Below are 23,185 nucleotides of genomic sequence, written 5' to 3' on the forward strand. Positions count from 1 at the left end.
TTAGAAGAAGGTCCTAAAAATTGTCAAACACTCCAGCCACCTTAGTCATAGACTGTTCTCTCTGCTACCTCAAGGCAAGCGGTACCGGAACGCCAAGTCTAGGTCCAAAAGGCTCCTTTCCAGCTTCTACCTCCAAGCCATAAGAGTGTTAAACAGTTAATCAAATGGCTACCCAGACTATTTGCATTGAGCCCTTCTTTTTTTACGCTGCTGCTACTAGCTGTTTATTAGCTATGCATAGTCAATTTACCCCTACCTACATGCCTCAATTACCTTGACTAACCTGTATCCCCGCACATTGACTGGGTACAGGTACCCCCTGTATACAGTATAGCCTCGTTATTGTTATTTTACGGTGTTACTTTTTTTTAAACTTTAGTTTATCCAGTAAATATTCTCTTCAATCTTATTTTCTCAACTGCATTGTTGGTTAAGGGCTTGTAAGTAAGCATTTCACGGTAAGGTCTACACATGTTGTATTCGGCGCATGCGACAAATACAATTTGATTTGATTTGGCTTTAAGGGATGTGCTCTGTTTACTTGTTAATTTGAACCATGTACAGCAGCTAGTATGAAATACTGTTCTTGAATTCTACTGTGACCAGTTTTTGTTAAAGAAGATACTCCAAAAAAATATTTGAAATCAGTCATAACCCTGTCGCTATATTCTAGTCGGGGGTCCTATGTATCTTGAAAGGATTTTTAAAAGTTGTATCAGTCAGAAATTGCCTTGTGATGAAAATGAAGAAAAAATATATTGTTATCAAATTTGGAATGGTGAAAAAATTATGTTCAGGTAAATGTACAGTTCAACTGCTGCTGCCCCATGTATCATAGGGTTATCATAACGATATGGTGGATGATATTTTAACAAAGTGAAACAATTCTATCCAAAGCTGCTGTATGTTCAGAGAAATATTATACTGTATATATATATAATTTCACAAATCATTATTATTAAATGATCCAACTGTCTGTTGTTTTGAAAATGGTATGTTCTATTTCATTGTTTAGAATAGATTGTGACAATAAATGATGATTTATCTTCTTGTTGTTGTAATTTAATATCATTCTGTTATGTTGGAAAATAAATGATCTTGTAAGTTAATAAGTATTTACAGGCTTTCTTCTTTGGTCACAAGTGGTCTACCATTCCATAGACATCCTTTAGACAACTCAATCAACACATTTGTTATGGCAAGAACATGAAGACCCCAGATTTGTCCAAATAAACAAGACCATGCAAGGTATCTGTCTATGTGAACCATATTAGAGCCACATGGAGGACCAGCAGAGAACACTGAGTAAGATATAAACTAACTGATTACACAATATGCCAAACACTGGACATAAAGGGAGACCCCTATGTCATTGCATATTCTTTATTATGGCAGGAAATTGTACTATCGGTCAGGTACATTAGCATCACAAAGGTTTTTGTAAATCATAAATAGTGCATTCATATGCCAACAATTAGAATATCAAATGATCTAATTTGGATCATTAAATAGTTATCAGTACATACAGCAATAATAACAAACATATTTTCAATATTCTTTGGTATCGCATTCGCAAGATAATAGTTATGAAAATCAACTGCTAGATACACTATATTTGTCATATCCACATGAAAATGACTGAATGATAAAGTATATGTTTTATTTTCATCTCGAGTTAGTATATCAGGTCAGAAGTATGGTACATAATTGGAGATAAGCCTTTGCCTGTTTCTTTATTCTTTTTAATGATCAATTCTCTTTTAGTTTATTGCCAATAACAATCACCAGTACAGGACAGTGTTGTCAATAACAATCACCAGTACAGGACAATGTTGTCAATAACAATCACCAGTACAGGACAATGTTGTCAATAACAATCACCAGTACAGGACAGTGTTGTCAATAACAATCACTAGTACGGGACAATGTTGTCAATAACAATCACCAGTACAGGACAAGTTGTCAATAACAATCACCAGTAGAGGACAGTGTTGTCACTAACAATCACCAGTACAGGACAATGTTGTCAATAACAATCACTAGTACAGGACAATGTTGTCAATAACAATCACTAGTACGGGACAATGTTGTCAATAACAATCACTAGTACAGGACAATGTTGTCAATAACAATCACCAGTACAGGACAATGTTGTCAATAACAATCACCAGTACAGGACAGTGTTGTCAATAACAATCACCAGCACAGGACAATGTTGTCAATAACAATCACCAGTACAGGACAAGTTGTCAATAACAATCACCAGTAGAGGACAGTGTTGTCAATAACAATCACCAGTACAGGACAATGTTGTCAATAACAATCACCAGTACAGGACAATGTTGTCAATAACAATCACCAGTACAGGACAGTGTTGTCAATAACAATCCCCAGTACAGGACAGTGTTGTCAATAACAATCACCAGTACAGGACAATGTTGTCAATAACAATCACCAGTACAGGACAATGTTGTCAATAACAATCACCAGTACAGGACAATGTTGTCAATAACAATCACCAGTACAGGACAATGTTGTCAATAACAATCACCAGTACAGGACAATGTTGTCAATAACAATCACCAGTACAGGACAGTGTTGTCAATAACAATCCCCAGTACAGGACAGTGTTGTCAATAACAATCACCAGTACAGGACAATGTTGTCAATAACAATCACCAGTACAGGACAATGTTGTCAATAACAATCACCAGTACAGGACAATGTTGTCAATAACAATCACCAGTACAGGACAATGTTGCCAATAACAATCACTAGTACAGGACAATGTTGCCAATAACAATCACCAGTACAGGACAATGTTGCCAATAACAATCACTAGTACGGGACAATGTTGTCAATAACAATCACCAGTACAGGACAATGTTGCCAATAACAATCACTAGTACGGGACAATGTTGTCAATAACAATCACCAGTACAGGACAGTGTTGTCAATAACAATCACCAGTACAGGACAATGTTGTCAATAACAATCACTAGTACAGGACAATGTTGTCAATAACAATCACCAGTACAGGACAGTGTTGTCAATAACAATCACCAGTACAGGACAGTGTTGTCAATAACAATCACCAGTACAGGACAATGTTGTCAATAACAATCACTAGTACAGGACAATGTTGTCAATAACAATCACCAGTACAGGACAGTGTTGTCAATAACAATCACCAGTACAGGACAATGTTGTCAATAGCAATCACCAGTACAGAACAATGTACTGCTTGATTCTCAGTAATCAAAACAACACAAACAAACGAAAAGGCAACTTAAAAACTATGCACAATATTTTTACAATACAAAACATACAGTATCAACCAGAATATTTGGAAATGACTGATTTCTTTATTCCTTACAAAGTGCTCAATGTTAAACTGGAACTGGGCAGCGCCTGTCCTGTTCAGCTTCCACATTGATGTGTTCAGTCAGTGACTCACGGAACAATAAGTACGTTATTCCTGTTTTATCAAGACACCTTCCTAACCGTCCATCTCTTATGAAAATTAAACCTAATACCAAACCGGAGTAAAAACAAACATGATGGAGTCATAAGGCCAACGCTTGTTATCAGTGGGAAGGAATCTGGTGAGATCCAGTTTGGACCAGTAAGATGTTCCTGGTTCAGTCTTGTTCCTCTCACTGTTCAGTGATCACTAATCTGCGCTCTCTCTCTCTACCCCCCCACCTCTCTCTTTCTCTCCTCCTCCTCCTCTCCAACAAGGTTTTCTTCCACTACAACCCAGAAGATGTGATTAATAACAGTTTCGGGGATAGGACCGTGGTATCGGTGGGGTTAAATGTTCCTTGGTGTCTGTGTCCCTCCATCTCCCTCAGCAGCAGCAGGCGATCAACCAACTGTCCACCTGCTCTCCTGTTCCAGCCAGCATCCAGGGAGCCTCAGACGAAAAGATGGGAAAAGTACTCAATGATCTGGTAAGACAACAACACATCACTCACATAATTGATGATGAGGCTCATACTGAAATTATTCAATAAATAGTTTTGAAAAAAGAGACTTCGCACTCTGCCATTTCTACTCCTATGTTGTTTATACTGAGAGACATCCTACAATTACAATAAAAAAAACACAATTGTTGAGTTAAAAACTTTGCACAAAACTTTATTTGACTGTTGACTGTACTCTATCAAACTTGTATCATGTCTGTAATGTTGCTCTTTGTTTCATTGAGACGTAACTCAGTTTAGAATTCTTAGTTACTGTAAGACATCCTTGTTTATATTCTTGGTGCAGTACTGGAGGCTTTTCCTGTTGACGTTGGTATTGGGAATTGGGGGATCATTTTAATATGGGATGCAAGTTTCCATCATGGCTTCTCCAGCAGAGGTAAGAAAGCTGTCTGATGATCAGCTCTAAGGAGTTGAATATAAACTTCATAATGAGGAACAGCATTGAGGGATAAAAGTGAAGATGTAATCTGATTTAAGATTGATACCTCCTTGCCTGTTGGTGTAACAGTGTAGGTTCCGTCCCTCTCTTCGCCCCAACCTGGGCTCGAACCAGGGACCCTTGCACACATCAACAACTGACACCCACGAAGCATCGTTACCCATCGCGCCACAAAAGCCGCGGCCCTTGCAACGCAAGGGGAAACCCTACTTCAAGTCTCAGAGCGAGTGACGTCACTGATTGAAACGCTATTAGCGCGCGCCACCGCTAACTAACTAGCCATTTCACATCGGTTACACTCACCCCCCTTTTAACCTCCTCCTTTTCCGCAGCAACCAATGATCCGGGTCACGGCACCAATGTAACAGTGTAGGTTCTGTCCCTCTCTTCGCCCCAACCTGGGCTCGAACCAGGGACCCTTGCACACATCAACAACTGACACCCACGAAGCATCGTTTCCCATCGCGCCACAAAAGCCACGGCCCTTGCAACGCAAGGGGAAACCCTACTTCAAGTCTCAGAGCAAGTGACGTCACTGATTGAAACGCTATTAGCGCGCACCACCGCTAACTAACTAGCCATTTCACATTGGCATGTGACTGAGCCTGTAAAGATATCACAAAGAAAAACCTATATGGCCTGAGCCACATAGGAGCACAAATTAGCGTTACAGTAAGAAAATGCAATTATTATTATTGTTATTACGTGAATATGTCACAATTACACTACAGTATTACAGTATTGCAATTTTTCAATTGAGTGTGTGCCAAAAGGTGCAAACAGCAGGGTGCATACAAAGTGTGAGAGCATAAACAAAGTGTCCAGTTTCCCAGGAGAACAAGGAGATATCTTATCACTTCCCAGCCAGAGGAGGAAGTGACCTAATTCTAATGGATAGCACTGTGATCAACAGTTCATCAGCAGCAGCTTTTTCTCCAATCCAATTTATACAGATCCGACAGAGTATTGTCATATCATGTGAGCAGACAGAAAGAACACATGGTGGGGTTGAGGTTACAGGACTGTTGTTGGAGTATTTGAAGTATACCATGTTGCTTTAGCCATCATAAGCAGGGTCAAGTCAAACCGAAGTTTATTGGTCGCGTACACAGATTTGCATATGTTATCGCAGGTGCAGCTAAATGCTTGTGTTCCTAGCTCTGGTAGTGTAGTAATAATACCTAGAAATACAAAACAATACGCAATTAATTTTTTTTAAAGTCAAACATTTAAAAAGTCAAATTAAGAAATATCAGAACGAGCAATGTCAGAGTCCGTAGTATGGTGTGTCTATATATCTCTATACAGTATGGACAGTACATGAATAGAAACGGTGTGTACAGCAGTAGTTATACAGGATAAGAGATGAATGACTACACTCTCAGAAAAAAAGATGCTATCTAGAACCTAAAAGGGTTCTTCCGCTTCTTTCTAAGAGTTTACAGTATATACATATAGTGGGTTAAACAGCATGTAAACATTAAAGTGACCAGTGTTCAATGACTATGTACAGTTGTGGCCAAAGGTTTGAGAATGACACAAATATTAATTTTCACAAAGTCTGCTGCCTCAATTTGTATGATGGCAATTTGCATATACTCCAGAATGTTATGAAGAGTGATCAGATGAATTGCAATTAATTGCAAAGTCCCTCTTTGCCATGAAAATGAACTGAATCCCCAAAAAACATTTCCACTGCATTTCAGCCCTGCCACAAAAGGACCAGCTGACATCATGTCAGTGATTCTCTCGTTAACACAGGTGTGAGTGTTGACGAGGAAAAGGCTGGAAATCACTCTGTCATGCTGATTGAGTTCGAATAACAGACTGGAAGCTTCAAAAGGAGGGTGGTGCTTGGCATCATTGTTCTTCCTCTGTCAACCATGGTTACCTGCAAGGAAACACGTGCCGTCATCATTGCTTTGCACAAAAAGGGCTTCACAGGCAAGGATATTGCTGCCAGTAAGATTGCACCTAAATCAACCATTTATCGGATCATGAAGAACTTCAAGGAGAGCGGTTCAATTGTTGTGAAGAAGGATTCAGGGCGCCCAAGAAAGTCCAGCAAGCGCCAAGTTGATTCAGCTGAGGGATCGGGGCACCAGCTTGCTCAGGAATGGCAGCAGGCAGGTGTGAGTGCATCTGCATGCACAGTGAGGCGAAGACTTTTGGAGGATGGCCTGGTGTCAAGAAGGGCAGCAAAGAAGTCACTTCTCTCCAGGAAAAACATCAGGGACAGACTGATATTCTGCAAAAGGTACCGGGATTAGAATGCTGAGGACTGGGGTTGTCATTTTCTCTGATGAATATCCTTTCCGATTGTTTGGGGCATCCAGAAAAAAGCTTGTCCGGAGAAGACAAGGTGAGCGCTACCATTAGTCCTGTGTCATGCCAACAGTAAAGCATCCTGAGACCATTCATGTGTGGGGTTGCTTCTCAGCCAAGGGAGTGGTCTCACTCACAATTTTGCCTAAGAACACAGTCATGAATAAAGAATGGTACCAACACATCCTCCGAGAGCAACTTCTCCCAACCATCTAGGAACAGTTTGGTGACGAACAATGCCTTTTCCAGCATGATGGAGCACCTTGCCATAAGGCAAAAGTGATAACTAAGTGGCTCGGGGAACAAAACATTGATATTTTGGGTCCATGGCCAGGAAACTCCCCAGACCTTAATCCCAATGAGAACTTGTGGTCAATCCTCAAGAGGCGGGTGGACAAACAAAACCCCACAAATTCTGACAAACTCCAAGCATTGATTATGCAAGAATGGGCTGCCATCAGTCAGGATGTGGCTCAGAAGTTAATTGACAGCATGCCAGGGTGGATTGCAGAGGTCTTGAAAAAGAAGGGTCAACACTGCAAATATTGACTCTTTGCATCAACTTCATGTAATTGTCAATAACAGCCTTTGACACTTATGAAATGCTTGTAATTATACTTCAGTATTCCATAGTAACATCTGACAAAAATATCTAAATACACTGAAGCAGCAAACTTTGTGAAAATTAATATTTATGTCATTCTCAAAACTTTTGGCCACGACTGTACACAGGGCAAAACAGTCTCTAAGGTGCAGGGTAGATTGTCAAGTTGTAGCCGGCAAGCAACAGATTTGAATGTTCATTCAACTTTTAAAACATCAAATCAAAATCAAATTCATTTTATCCGTCACATGCTTTTGTAAATAATAGGTGTAGACTAAAAGTGAAATGCTAACTTACAGGCCATCCCCAACAATGAAAGGAAGAAAATTGAGAAGTAATAACATGTAATGATAAAATGAATAATAAATACACAATGAGTAGCGATAACTTAAGTCTAAACTGTAACTAGCTCACTGAGGAACATTCAATGTTGTCTTGGTAAGAAACTCCAGTGTATATATAGCTTTGTGGTTAAGGTTATTGTCCTGCTGAAAGGTAAATTTGTCTCCCAGTGTCTGTTGGAAAGTAGACTGAACCAGGTTTTCCTCTAGGATTTTGTCTGTGCTTAGCTCTATTCCGTTTCTTTTTATCATAAAAAAACTCCTTAGTCCTTGCCGATGACAAGCATACCCATAACATGATGCAGCAACCACCAATATGAAGAGTTGTACTCATTGATGTATATGAAACGCTTCAGTCTGGTTTTAGACCCCATCATAGCACTGAGACTGCACTTGTGAAGGTGGTAAATGACCTTTTAATGACGTCAGACCGAGGCTCTGCGTCTGTCCTCGTGCTCCTAGATCTTAGTGCTGCTTTTGATACCATCGATCACCACATTCTTTTGGAGAGATTGGAAACCCAAATTGGTCTACATGGACAAGTTCTGGCCTGGTTTAGGTCTTATCTGTCGGAAAGATATCAGTTTGTCTCTGTGAATGGTTTGTCCTCTGACAAATCAACTGTAAATTTCGGTGTTCCTCAAGGTTCCGTTTTAGGACCACTATTGTTTTCACTATATATTTTACCTCTTGGGGATGTCATTCGAAAACATAATGTTAAATTTCACTGCTATGCGGATGACACACAGCTGTACATTTCAATGAAACATGGTGAAGCCCCAAAATTGCTCTCGCTAGAAGCCTGTGTCTCAGACATAAGGAAGTGGATGGCTGCAAACTCAGACAAAACAGAGATGCTTGTTCTAGGTCCCAAGAAACAAAGATATATTCTGTTGAATCTGACAATTAATCTGGATGGTTGTACAGTTGTCTCAAATAAAACTGTGAAGGACCTCGGCGTTACTCTGGACCCTGATCTCTCTTTTGAAGAACATATCAAGACTGTTTCAAGGACAGCTTTTTCCATCTACGTAACATTGCAAAAATCAGAAACTTTCTGTCCAAAAATGACGCAGAAAAATTTATCCATACCTTTGTTACTTCTAGGTTGGACTACTGCAATGCTCTACTTTCCAGCTACCCGGATAAAGCACTAAATAAACTTCAGTTAGTGCTAAATACGGCTGCTAGAATCCTGACTAGAACCAAAAAAATTGATCATATTACTCCAGTGCTAGCCTCCCTACACTGGCTTCCTGTTAAGGCAAGGACTGATTTCAAGGTTTTACTGCTAACCTACAAAGCATTACATGGGCAGATGTCACCCAGTGCTGATACAGAATCCCAGCCTAAAACCCCAAACAGCAAGCAATGCAGATGTAGAAGCACAGTGGCTAGGAAAAACTCCCTAGAAAGGCAGGAACATAGGAAGAAACCTGGAGAGGAACAAGGCTCTGATCGGTGGCCAGTCCTCTTCTGGCTGTCCCGGGTGAAGATTATAAGAGTACATTGCCATTAAGGCCAGATTGTTATTCAAAATGTTCAAACGTTCATAGACGACCAGCAGGATCAAATAATAATCACAGTGGTTATAGAGGGTGCAACAGGTAAGCACCTCAGGAGTAAATGTAATTTGGCTTTTCATAGCCGAGCATTCAGATGTCACAACAGCAGGTGCTGTAGAGAGAGAAAGAGACAGAAAGAGAGTGAAAGGGATCAAGACAGAGAAAGAGAGGGAGTCTAAAACAGCAGGTCTGGAACAAGGTTGCACATCCACTGAACAGGTCAGGTTTTCATAGCCTCTGACAGAACAGTTGAAACTGGATCAGTAGCACGACCAGGTGGACTGGGGACAGCCAGGAGTCATCAGGCCAGGTAGTCCTAAGGCATGGTCCTAGGGCTCACGTCCTACGAAAGGGGAGGGGAGGGAGAGAGAGAGAGAATTAGAGGGAGTATACTTAGATTCACACAGGACACCAGATAAGACAAGAGAATTACACCAGATATAACAGACTGACCCTAGCCCCCCGGCACATAGACTATTGCAGCATAGATACTGGAGGCTGAGACGGGAGGATCGGGGGACACTGTGGCCCCATCCGACGACACCCCCGGACAGGACCAACCAGGCATGATATAACCCCACCCTCTTTGCCAAAGCACAGCCCCCACACCACTAGAGGGATATCAACAGACCACTAACTTACTACCCTGAGACGAGGCTGACTATAGTCCACGACAATCTCCTCCACTGCACGAGCCCGAGGGGGCGCAAGACCATACAGGAAGATCACATCAGTGACTCAACCCACTCAAGTTGAGTATAGTGCAAAAAAGCCTGGCGTGACATGACGCACCCCTCCTAGGGACGACATGTAAAGGGCACTAGTAAGCCAGTGACTCAGCCTCCTTAATAGGGTCAGAGGTAGAGAATCCCAGTGGAGAGAGGGGAGCCGGCCAGGCAGAGACAGCAATGGCGGTTCATCATTCCAGTGCCTTGCCGTTCACCTTAGCACCCCTGGACTAGGCTACACTCAATCATAGGACCTAATGAAGAGAAGAGTCTGTGTCTTTCACATGGATAGGCAGACCATTCTATAAAAATTGATCTCTATATGAGAAAGCTTAAGCCTCCTGCTGTTTGCTAATAAATTCTAGGGACAATAAGGAGGCCTGCGTCTTGTGACTGTAGCGTACGTGTAAGTATGTACGGCAGGACCAAATTGGAGAGATAGTTAGGAGCAAGTCCATGTAATGCTTTGTAGGTTAGCAGTAAAACCTTGAAATCACCCCTAGCCTTAACAGTAAGCCAGTGTAGAGCGGCTAGCACTGGAGGAATACGATCAAATTTTGGGGATCTATTCAAGATTCTAGCAGACATATTTAGCATTAACTGAAGTTTATTTAGTGCTTTATCTGAGCATTAAAGTAGTCTAATATAGAAGGGACAAAAGCATGGATTAGCTTTTCTGCATAATTTTTGGACTAAAAGTGTCAAATTTGTTGCAATGTTACGAAGATGGAAAAAAGCTGCCCTTGAAATATTCTTGATATGTTCGTCAAAAGAGAGATCAGGATCCAGAGTAATGCTGAGGTTCTTCCCAGTTTTATTTGAGACGACTGTACAACCGTCAAGATTAATTGTCAGATCAGATCTCTTGATCTCTTTGTTTCTTGGGACCTAGAACTAGCATCTCTGTTTAAAAGTAAAACATTTGCCGCTATCCACTTACTTATGTCTGAAACACAGGCTTCCAGGGTAGGCAATTTTGGGGCTTCACCATGTTTCATTGAAATGTACACCTGTGTGAGTTGACATTGTGTTTTCGAATGACATCACCAAGATATATTTACTGAAAACAATAGTGGTCCTAAAACAGAACCTTGAGGAACACCGAAATGTACAATTTATTTGTCAGAGGACAAACCATCCACAGAGACGAACTGATATATTTCCGACAGATAAGATCTAAACTGGAAAGAACTTGTCCGTGTAGACCAACTAAGGTTTTCAATCTCTCCAAGATAATGTGGTAATTGATGGCGTCAAAAGCGGCACTAAGGTCTATGAGCACAAGAATAGATGCAGAGCCTTGGTCAACAGCTTTTTCTTAAAAATAAATGAGAGGAATGGGAGATTCGAATAAGGCCGATAGTTTTTTCAAGAGAGGCTTTATTACTGCCACTTTTAGTGAGATTGGTACACATCCGGAGGATAGGGAGTCGTTTAGTTTGTTCAACATAGGCGGGCCAAGCACAGGAAGTAGCTCTTTCAGTAGTTAAGTTGGAATAGGGTCCAGTATGCAGCTGGAAGGTTTAGAGGCCAAGACTATTTTCATGAATATGTCAAGAGATACAGGATTAAAAAACTTGAGTATCTCCATTGATCCTAGGTCCTGGTAGTTCTGTGCAGACTCAGGACAACTGAGCTTTGGAGAAATATGCAGATTCGAAGAGGAGTCCGTAATTTGCTTTCTAATGGTCATGATCTTTTTGTCTAAGACGTTCATGAATTCATCACTGCTGAAGTGGAAGTCATCCTCTCTTGGGGAATGCTGCTTTTTAGTTAACATAACACTTCATATTCAAACATAAAGTTCATTTCTTTGCCACATTTTTTGCAGTTTTACTTTAGTGCCTTACTGCAAACAGGATGCATGTTTTGGAATATTTCGATTCTGTACAGGCTTCCTTCTTTTCAGTCTAACAATTAGGTTAGTATTGTGGAGTAACTCCAATGTTGTTAATCCATCCTCACTTTTCTCCTATCACACACATTAAACTCTGTAACTGTTTTAAAGTCACCATTGGCCTCATGGTGAAATCCCTGGGCAGTTTCCTTCTTCTCCAGCAACTGAGATAGGAAGGACACCTGTATCTTTGTAGTGACTGGGTGTATTGATACACCATCCAAAGTGTAATTTATAACTTCCCCATGCTCAAGGGAATATTCAATGTCTGCTTTAAATATGTTTACCCATCTACCAATATGTGACTTCTTTGCGAGGCATTGGACAATCTTTGTGGTTGAATCTGTTTGAAATTCACTGACTGAGGGACCTTACAGGTGATTGTATGTGTGGGGTACAAGAGATGAGGTAGACATTAAAAAATCATGTTAAACATATATTGCACACAAAGTGAGTCCATGCAACTTAATATGTGACTTGTTTAGCAAATTTGTGCTCCATAGCAAAGGGGTTGAATACTTATTGACTCAAGATATTTAAGTTTTACATTTTTAACTAATTTCTAAAAATGTTGAAAAGTGCTAGCATCGGTTTGTGGTGGTAAATAGACAGCTACGAAAAATCTAGATGAAAACAATCTTTGTAAATAGTATGGTCTACAGCTTATCATGATGAAAGCTATGACCCCTTATTGATGTCACTCAGATGAAGGGGAGGAGACAGGTTAAAGAAGGAATTTTAAGCCTTGATACAATTGAGACATGGATTATGTATGTGTGCCATTCAGAGGGTAAATAAGCAAGACAAAATATTTAAGTGCCTTTGAACGGGGTATGGTAGTGTAGGTGCCAGGGTTTTTCACGCTCAACACTTTCGTCGGAAGGAGTGGACCAAAGCGCAGCGTGGTAAGTGCTCATGATTTATTAAACAAAGAAACACACGAACAACAAATAACAAAACGAAAAGCCAACAGTTCCGTCAGGTACAAACTACAAAACAACTACCCACAAACACAGGTGGGAAAAAGGCTGCCTAAGTATGATTCCCAATCAGAGACAATGAGAGACAGCTGCCTCTGATTGGAAACCATACTCGGCCAAAACAAAGAAATAGAATGCATAGAATGCCCACCCCACACCCTGACCTAACCAAATAGAGAAAAAACACGTCTCTCTAAGGTCAGGGCATGACAGTACCCCCCCCCCCCCAAAGGTGCGGACTCCCGGCCGCAAACCTGAACCTATAGGGAAGGGTCCGGGTGGGCATCTAATCTTGGAGGAGGAACCGGACCGTGGATCATCGCCGGAGGCTCCGAACTGGGAACCCCCGCTGGAGACTCCGGACTGTCGCTGGAGGCTCCGGACTGGGGACCGTCGCTGGAGGCTCCGGACTGGGGGACGTCGCTGGAGGCTCCGGACTTGAGACCCTCGCTGCAGACTCCGTGCCATGGATCATCACTACAGGTTCCGCGCCATGGATCATCACTGGAGGCTTCTTGCCATGGATCATCACTGGAGGCTTCGTGCAATGGATTATCACTGGAGGCTCCGGGCCATGGATTATCACTAGAGGCTTCGTGCCATGGATCATCCCTACAGGCTCTGGGCCATGGATCATCACTGGAGGCTTCGTGCCATGGATTATCACTGGAGGCTCTGGGCCATGGATTATCACTGGAGGCTCCGGGCCATGGATCATCACTGGAGGCTTCGTGCCATGGATCATCACTGGAGGCTTCGGACCATTGATCATCACTGGAGGCTTCGTACGTGGAGCCAGAACAGGTCTCACCGGACTGAGGAGACGCACTGGAGACCGGGTGCGCGGAGCTGGCACAGGATATACTGGCCCGTGGACGCGCACTGGAGGTCTGAAGCGTATGGCTGGTACAACCCGTCCTGGCTGGATGCTTACTTTAGCCCGGCAAGTGCGGGGCGCTGGCACAGGACGAACTGGGCTGTGAAGGCGTACTGGCGACACAGTGCGTAGGGCTGGCGTAGGATATCCTGGACCGAGGAGGCATACTAGAGACCAGGAGCGCTGAGCCGGCACAATTCATCCTGACTGAATGCCCACTCTAGCATGGCAAATGCGGGGCGCAGGCACAGAGCGCACCGAGCTATGAATGCACACTGGCGGTATAGTGCGCATCACAACATAACACGGTGCCTGACAGTTCACATGCTCCCCACAGTAAGCACGGGGAGTTGGCTCAGGTCTCCACCCTGACTCTGCCAATCTCCCTGTGTGCCCCCCCCAAAACAAAATGTGGGGGCTGCCTATCGTGCTTCCGTCGTTGCCGTGCTAGTTCCTCGTATCGTTGCCGTTCCTCTCTCGCTGTCTCCACCTGCTTCCATGGCAGGGTCTTGTCCCCTGCCATTACCTCCTCCCAGGTCCAGGATGTCCTCCACTCTCTCTTTTCCCGGGCCCAGGATCCCTGCTCCTCCTGGGCACGCTGCTTGGTCCGTTTTTGGTGGGTAGTTCTGTAACGACTTTCGTCAGAAGGAGTGGACCAAAGCGCAGCGTGGTAAGTGCTCATGATTTATTAAACAAAGAAACACACGAACAACAAATAACAAAAAGAAAAGCCAACAGTTCTGTCAGGTACAAACTACAAAACAGAAAACAACTACCCACAAACACAGGTCGGAAAAAGGCTGCCTAAGTATGATTCCCAATCAGAGACAACGAGAGACAGCTGCCTCTGATTGGAAACCATACTCGGCCAAAACAAAGAAATAGAATGCATAGAATGCCCACCCCACACCCTGACCTAACCAAATAGAGAAAAAACACGTCTCTCTAAGGTCAGGGCGTGACACAACTTGGCATATCAGATTTCAAATAAGTAGTTGCACCAGCAAAACTTGGAAGAAGTGGACGTCAAGAATGCTGACAGGTCCCTGCATTTGGGCATACTTTAATTACTCCTCATTGAGATACGTTAAATATAGCATCATCATTTTATTTCATTTGGGGGCCCAAAGAAATGTTTTGTTGTTTTGAAGCAAATTTACTGCAATTCTACATAGTGTAACATGACTCATGACATATTTGGGGTAGGCTATTTCATGATAATAAAATAGGGAAAAAGTCTAGACTATTTTATGTTATGACATTGTAGTCTCATTTATATGAACCATCAAGTATCAATTTAGTTAAACATATATTTTTTTCAGAATGTGATTACCTCAATTGATAGCGACAGAGTCCCAAATTAGATAACTTCCAAAGAAAATGTAAAAAAATGTTTCCTCGACCTTCCTTTTCACAGATTTGTAAAGTTTTTTTTAAAATAACATCAAACCACCGCTTACTGAGAACAGAATCATCTCATGTTTAATCAGGATCTTGAAATATGGAACATTTTTAGTTTGTCAACACAGATTCATCCCGGTAACACACATGACAAATCAGCTGCTTACTCAGCTAAACCTCTAGTTTCAGTGGAAATGAGTACACTAAAATCTACCTGTCTGTCTGCAGACAGATATATGTGTTTTTGCTAGATTAGAATAGTCTACATTCAGTATTGCACAATGGCCCTACTTCACTTCTACGTCAGAATGTAAACACTGCGTTGCACTCTGGGATGGATAGGGGGGTAAATTAAAAACGTCTGAGGTAAACACTGACTGAGTGAGGTGAAATGCGGGGTCCTGAGCCGACACAACAGCCCGGCACGCCAACATGCCCAAAGTAACCTGCTGTGTACCGTACTGCCGGTTGGACTCCAAACGACTGACCCAAAACAACAAGCAATTTGAAACACTTTAATTCAGAACGACAGACTTAAAAGTCATCCAACTCATGAAATAATCTGTTTTCTCTTGGATCTGTTACATGTGTCTATTGAAGTCTTCATCATACCAGCCTTTTATGGTAAGGGTGGCTAAGATATTCAAACGACCATTTACTCTTTTACTGACCACAATCTGTTTGACAGTGAAGCTGACCTTTTAGCAGTGATGCCATGTTATCAAGAAGAGGTAGCAGGCAGCTGAGCCAGCACTTACCCAAAGATGCTGGGGAGTTGGCTGGGCAGAGTTAGAAAGGAAATTGATTGGTCAGCAACATAAACTCAAGAGGCAGATGCTGGTTAATGAAGGAAGTACTCCCAAAGAAATTAGATAATGTTATTTATTTTGAGTAATCCAATGAATTACGTGACAAATTACTATTATTGTCATGTAATCTGTAAACAGTAACTGATTACATTTCTCAAGTAATCCACCCAACAGGAAGGAGAAGGTATCCTGGGCTTGGGAGGAGATCAAGGAGGAGAAGATATCCTGGACATGGGAGGAAATCATGGAGGGACACGAAAGCCTTCCTTGGAAGCAGACGCAAGGAGATAAGGGAGGTCAGTGACGACGCCGGGGTTCGCGGCCACAACGAAAGCCCAAAAAACAGCCCCAACATTTTTCTGGGGGGCACACGGGGTGGTCAGCGGAGCCGAGGAGTGAACCAGAGCCAGTCTGGGAGAAGATGGAGAAATTGGAGGAGAGTGAACGGAGAGAGCCAGAGACCTTCAGTGAGTTGATGGAGAAATTGGAGTAGAGAGAAAGGAGAGAGTTGTTGTGTTGGTGTATGATGCACGACATTCGCCCTAAGGAGCGTGTTATCAGTTTGATGCCACCTGAGTCAGCTCTCTGTACTCGTCCTGAGGAGCGTGCTATCAGTCTGGTAAAATCTGTGCCGGCTCCACGCACCAGGTCTCCAGTACGCCTCCCCAGCCCTGTACGTCCTGTGCCAGCTCTCCTGTGACGGTCCACGGTCCGGGACCTCCTGCGACGGTCCACGGCCTGGGACCTCCTGCGGCGGTCCACGGTCTGGGACCTCCAGCGACGGTCAATGGTCCGGACAGAGACTGAAAAACAGCTTCTATCTCAAGTTCTTCAGACTGTTAAATAGCCATCACTAGCACATTATAGAGGCTGCTGCCTATATACATAGACTTGAAATCACTGGCCACTTTAATAATGGATCACTAGTCACTTTAATAATGTTTACATATTTTACATTACTCATCTCGTATGTATATACTGTATTCTATTCTACTGTATATTAGTCTATGCCGCTCTGACATTGCCCGTCCATATATTTCTATATTCTTAATTCCATTCGTTTACTTAGTAGATTTGTGTGTATTGTGAAATTGTTAGATGTTACTTGTTAGATATTACTGCACTGTTGGCACTAGAAACACAAGCATTTCGCTACACCCGCAATAACATCTGCTAAACACGTGTATGTGACCAATAAAATGTGATTTGATTTGAATGTTCCAGTTGACCCACGCTGAGCCTCGGACCAGCCTCACTGTCATATGCACTGGATTACCCTGTCCCGGTCCAGCTGGGCAGAAGTACATATTCTGAACAGCTCATCTGACCAATTACCAGAAATTGAATAATTCTGGAGCACAATTTACAAGTGTATGGCAAAGCTCTCTATGACAAAAAAAAAATCATTTTGACAGAAGCTGGATTTTAAAAGTTATGTGAAACACAAATAATGTATTCTAATAGGGAAATTTGAGTAATATTGATGTTCAAGTATCAAAGATGGAATGAGGATGGAAGAAAGACACAGTATGGTTGAAATGAGTCATTTCTTACCAAGTCTCTCTCTGTCTTTCTGCTCCCCCGTCTCCGTCTCTCTCTCTGTCTTTCTGCTCCCCCGTCTCCGTCTCTCTGTCTTTCTGCTCCCCCGTCTCCGTCTCTCTCTCTGTCTTTCTGCTCCCCCGTCTCCGTCTCTCTCTCTGTCTTTCTGCTCCCCCGTCTCCGTCTCTCTCTCTGTCTTTCTGCTCCCCCGTCTCCGTCTCTCTCCCCCGTCTCCGTCTCTCTCCCCCGTCCCCCGTCTCCGTCTCTCTCTCTGTCTTTCTGCTCCCCCGTCTCCGTCTCTCTCTCTGTCTTTCTGCTCCCCCGTCTCCGTCTCTCTCTCTGTCTTTCTGCTCCCCCGTCTCCGTCTCTCTCTCTGTCTTTCTGCTCCCCCGTCTCCGTCTCTCTCTCTGTCTTTCTGCTCCCCCGTCTCCGTCTCTCTCTCTGTCTTTCTGCTCCCCCGTCTCCGTCTCTCTCTCTGTCTTTCTGCTCCCCCGTCTCCGTCTCTCTCCCCGTCTCCGTCTCTCTCCCGTCCCCGTCTCCGTCTCTCCTCTGTCTTCTGCTCCCCGTCTCCGTCTCTCTCTCTGTCTTTCTGCTCCCCCGTCTCCGTCTCTCTCTCTGTCTTTCTGCTCCCCCGTCTCCGTCTCTCTCTCTGTCTTTCTGCTCCCCCGTCTCCGTCTCTCTCTCTGTCTTTCTGCTCCCCCGTCTCCGTCTCTCTCTCTGTCTTTCTGCTCCCCCGTCTCCGTCTCTCTCTCTGTCTTTCTGCTCCCCCGTCTCCGTCTCTCTCTCTGTCTTTCTGCTCCCCCGTCTCCGTCTCTCTCTCTGTCTTTCTGCTCCCCCGTCTCCGTCTCTCTCTCTGTCTTTCTGCTCCCCGTCTCCGTCTCTCTCTGTCTTTCTCTCCCGTCTCGTCTCTCTCTCTGTCTTTCTGCTCCCCCGTCTCCGTCTCTCTCTCTGTCTTTCTGCTCCCCCGTCTCCGTCTCTCTCTCTGTCTTTCTGCTCCCCCGTCTCCGTCTCTCTCTCTGTCTTTCTGCTCCCCCGTCTCCGTCTCTCTCTCTGTCTTTCTGCTCCTCCGTCTCCGTCTCTCTCTCTGTCTTTCTGCTCCCCCGTCTCCGTCTCTCTCTCTGTCTTTCTGCTCCCCCGTATCCGTCTCTCTCTCTGTCTTTCTGCTCCCCCGTCTCTCTCCCCCGTCCCCCGTCTCTCTCCCCCGTCTCCGTCTCTCTCTGTCTTTCTGCTCCCCCGTCTCCGTCTCTCTCTCTGTCTTTCTGCTCCCCCGTCTCCGTCTCTCTCTCTGTCTTTCTGCTCCCCCGTCTCCGTCTCTCTCTGTCTTTCTGCTCCCCCGTCTCCGTCTCTCTCCCCCGTCCCCCGTCTCTCGTCACTCTCTCCCTGTCTCTCTGTAGGGAGGTGATGGGTACAGATGACATGTGGCCCTGCCATCATCAAATTTGTGACCCTGCTCTTTTTCCCAGAAGCACCTCGCTACCTGTACATCGACAAAGGCGACACAGAGGGCTCAAAAAAAGGTATGCAGTTAGGCCAGGGCTATATCATAATGTGAGACATTTTTATTTTATCTGTTAAGCTGGCTTTGGGGAAAGAATGTCCCTGGATCAAATCTAGACCATATAATAATCAAACACAGAATACATTTCATAATGTACAACATAACAGTACACATATAATATAACACATCAGTACACATCATATCATCAGAGATGACGAGAAGAGGTGTGTATATGATGTTGTATAACGTGATTTGTGTTTATGTTGTTGTCATAGTCCTGCAGTGGCTGTGGCAGGAGGATGACCTGAAGATGGAGATGGATGACATGGAGAAGGAGAGGGAGAGCATGCAGAGCCAAGTCTAAGACAGTGTGGGACGTGCTGACTTCTCGCTGTGTCAGGTGGCAAGTGCTGGCTCTGGTCATCCCCTGTGCCTGTGTTCAGTTTTGTGGTATTAACGCAGTGAGTCTGTTTTTACTCTATCTACCTTTACTGCAACATTACTGAATCTACCTTTAGTCACGAGTTCAATGTCAGTAGGTTGTATTTCCCTGATGAGGTTATTCTGCATTCTACGTAGAAGTTAAGAGGTTATCCATTCCCTTCCTTTTTCAGAAGAAATGCTTGTAACTGTTGCAAGTGGGAGCCCTCTCATTCTCTATATTATCTTATCATTCTCCTTTCATCTCATCTTCTCCACATTGACCCAAAATTTGTTCTATAGATTTATTTCTACGCTTTCAACATCTTCCGTGAATCTGGAGTAGCAGAGGACAAGATGCACTACCTGTCCATTGGCATCGGAGCAACAGAACTCATCTCCATCAGTCTCTGTGTGAGTACCATAACATACTGTAGGTCATAGTGGAGAATAACATCACTGTCTGTAACTGAACAATACAATAACATTTGTTTTAGTGGCCATATTGACCTCCTGTCCTTGTTGTGTCCCAGTCTCTGTTGATAGACCGTGCGGGCAGGAAGATACTGATGGGCTATGGCTACCTGTTGTTGGGAGTCATCATGTCCATCCTTGTTGTTATACTGTCCATCAAGGTAAACAAAGGTCCAACATTTAGGGTTTCTGTGTCAGCTGACATGAGAACTAACACAGTCCTTTCTCTCTCAACAAGACCTGTTTTCATGGGTCCCTTATGTTAACATCACCCTTATATTCTCTGTCATCTGTGTTTATGGACTAAGACCTTGTGAGTACTCTATGCTTATAAATGTCTTATGTATTATGTCACATTTTGGTGTGTACGATTCCAGTTCGGAGTATTTGGAATTGAGTGAGCTAATGCCAGGCTGACCTGGTTGTCATAGTACTCTTATCTTTCTAGCCGGGGTGTCCATGGCCCTCCCCGCAGATCTCTTCCTGCAGGCCTGGAGACCGTCCGCTTACGTCATCAGCGGTTCCGTCAACTGGCTAGGCCTGTTCCTCATCGGGATGTTCTTCCCCTACATAGTGGTAAGATACTGCTCCAAGTCAACATACACACATAATATCAGTGATCCGAATGACTACTATTCCCTGACGGTTTTATATCTCTGAGATCCTACTGTCTGTTTGATCTTTAACATTATTCATGAGCCCATGTAGGATGCTCTAGGCCAGTTCTGCTTCCTGGTCTTTGTGGCATACTGCATGTTCATCCCAGAGACCAAAGGAAAGAGCATGGTGGAGATCATGGAGGACTTTAACAAACTCCACTACAAGAACAGGGGGACAGACACCGAAAAGGCTGACTTTGTTTTGGAAACAACATTTTGAGAACATTTGTATATACAGTATACACTACCGTTCAAAAGTTTGGGTAGACTTAGAAATGTCCTTGTTTTTGAAATATATATATTTTTTTTGTCCATTAAAATAACATCAAATTGATCAGAAATACAATGTAGACATTGTTAATGTTGTAAATGACTATTGTAGCTGGAAATGGCAGATTCTTAATGGAATATCTACATAGGCGTACAGAGGCCCATTATCAGCAACCATCACTCTTGTGTTCCATTGGCACATTGTGTTAGCTAATCCAAGTTTATCATTTGAAAAGGCTAATTGATCATTCGAAAACCCTTTTGCAAGTATGTTAGCACAGCTGAAAACAGTTGTGCTGATTAAAGAAGCAATAAAACTGGCCTTCTTTAAACTTGTTGAGTATCTGGAGCATCAGCCTTTGTGGGTTCGATTACAGGCTCAAAATGGCCAGAAACAAAGAACTTTCTTCCGAAAGTCATTAGTCTATTCATGTTCTGAAAAATGAAGGCTATTCCATGCGAGAAATTGCCAAGAAACTAAAAATCTGGTACAACGCTGTGTACTAGTCCCTTCACAGAACAGCGCAAACTGGCTCTAACCATATTAGAAAGAGTGGGAGGCTCTGGTGTACAACTGAGCAAGAGGACAAGTACATTAGAGTGTCTAGTTTGAGAAACAGACGCCTCACAAGTCCTCAACTGGCAGCTTCATTAAATAGTACCTGCAAAACACCAGTCTCAACGTCAACAGTGAAGAGGCGACTCCGGGATACTGGCCTTCTAGGCAGAGTTGCAAAGAAAAAGCCATATCTCAGACGGGCCAATTAAAAGAAAAGTTGAAGATGGGCAAAATAGCATAGACACTGGACAGAGGAACTCTGCCTAGAAGACCAGCATCCCGGAGTTGCCTCTTCACTGTTGACATTGAGACTGGTGTTTTGCGGATGCTATTTAATGAAGTTGCCAGTTGAGGACTTGTGAGGCGTCTGTTTCTCAAACTAGACACTCCTCTTGCTCAGTTGTGCAGCGGGGCCTCCCACTCTTTCTATTCTCGTTAGGGCCAGTTTGCGCTGTTCTGTGAAATTTCTAAGAGACCCCAAACTTTTGAATGGTAGTGTATATTTTTTTATGTACTATACAGTTATTTCTGAAAGCCCAAAGCTGTTAAACAATGGACCAGTTTCCTGGAAGATGAAGCCTAGTCCTGGACTAAAAAGCATGCATGCTCTGCTTAATCTGTGTCCGGAAATGCAAGTGAAAGATATGTTTAGGTAAGGACTACTTGATATAACATGTCGATTGAATATGGTATATTATCATTGATTATATAACAAGACACTAGATTAGGGCCCTCTATTTCATTTGACTGTAAACCTATTAGATCAATACCATTTCTGATGTCAGTGTGGTATTTATTAACTTATTGAAACCTGCCATGACATCAACCCCAATGACATGACACTAAAAACAAAACAATGTTCCTGGGAAAGAATTACATGTCTGTCTCTGTCCTTTCCAACACCCGAATGTCACCACCAGTATGTAGCAGATGTCTGTGCAGTTTGTCTGGAAGGGAGTAAATATAAAGATGTATATTACACTAACCTGTTTTTCATCAATAATGTAGCCTTTACGCTACAATGTTTTATTCTGCACTAATCTATTCTGCAGTGACATCGCGTTGATTTTCTACTTATGGCCACATGAAGAGCTTGAATCCAGTCATAGTGATATGGCGAAATAAGTGAACCATGTGACATGAAGAGTAAATCAAAGTCAACTCATCCAAAACTATGGCACAATAACACACTCAAACAGTTTCAAATACATATTTATTTAATCTCCAACTCTGTATCAATCAGACAGAGATGACAGACTCAAAAACAGTGTACAAAAACAGACGTCTATAGAAAAGTATGCTTATATTGAAATATGTCCAAAGGTTTTATAACAAAACATTTAACTTAAAAACGTTTAAAGTTGAAGAATCTTGACGAGTACAATGATAAAATACCAACATACATATACAAATGTACATCTTCTTTGTGTGCATGTTATGTGTACAAAAGTGTCATTGCAAGTCACTCTGCGCATGATTGACCATTTAGAGAAATAGGTCCGTTTTCATCTCGCATTTCAAATCTACTGCTGTGCACAATCAGTATTGGGAAGGCACTTTGCAACAGACCAACATAACAATACAAGAAAACAACACAGGTAAGTATCTAAGCAATCAATAAAAACATCCTATAAATTGAACTACCAAAACAGGTGAGATAAACAAACAACCAATACCACCAGATGAATTTAATAGCATGTATGGGCGATCACCAGTGTTGCATATCATATGAGCATATTTCTAAAAACAGCATTGTCTCTTACTTATCCAATAAATAACACAAAGAAACAGGCCTTTTTTAATTGATTTTT

The 23,185-nt window shown here is 42.9% G+C and overlaps 1 protein-coding gene across 1 annotated transcript in view; it reads left to right on the plus strand.

Moving 5' to 3' along the window:
* The window catches only part of LOC115151197 (solute carrier family 2, facilitated glucose transporter member 11), a 50,830-nt gene extending 30,035 nt beyond the window's left edge, over positions 1–20,795 (plus strand). The window contains 8 exon segments of the mRNA XM_075074235.1: positions 18,906–19,011; positions 19,268–19,346; positions 19,348–19,453; positions 19,716–19,826; positions 19,946–20,057; positions 20,125–20,199; positions 20,335–20,462; positions 20,595–20,795. Of these exon segments, the coding sequence (XP_074930336.1) occupies positions 18,906–19,011; positions 19,268–19,346; positions 19,348–19,453; positions 19,716–19,826; positions 19,946–20,057; positions 20,125–20,199; positions 20,335–20,462; positions 20,595–20,765 (888 nt within the window). The 3' untranslated portion in view covers positions 20,766–20,795.
* Positions 20,796–23,185: the final 2,390 nt, after the last annotated feature.

The sequence above is a fragment of the Salmo trutta genome, chromosome 16 (assembly GCF_901001165.1).
Source record: "Salmo trutta chromosome 16, fSalTru1.1, whole genome shotgun sequence".
In the NCBI taxonomy this organism is placed as follows: Eukaryota; Metazoa; Chordata; class Actinopteri; order Salmoniformes; family Salmonidae; genus Salmo; species Salmo trutta.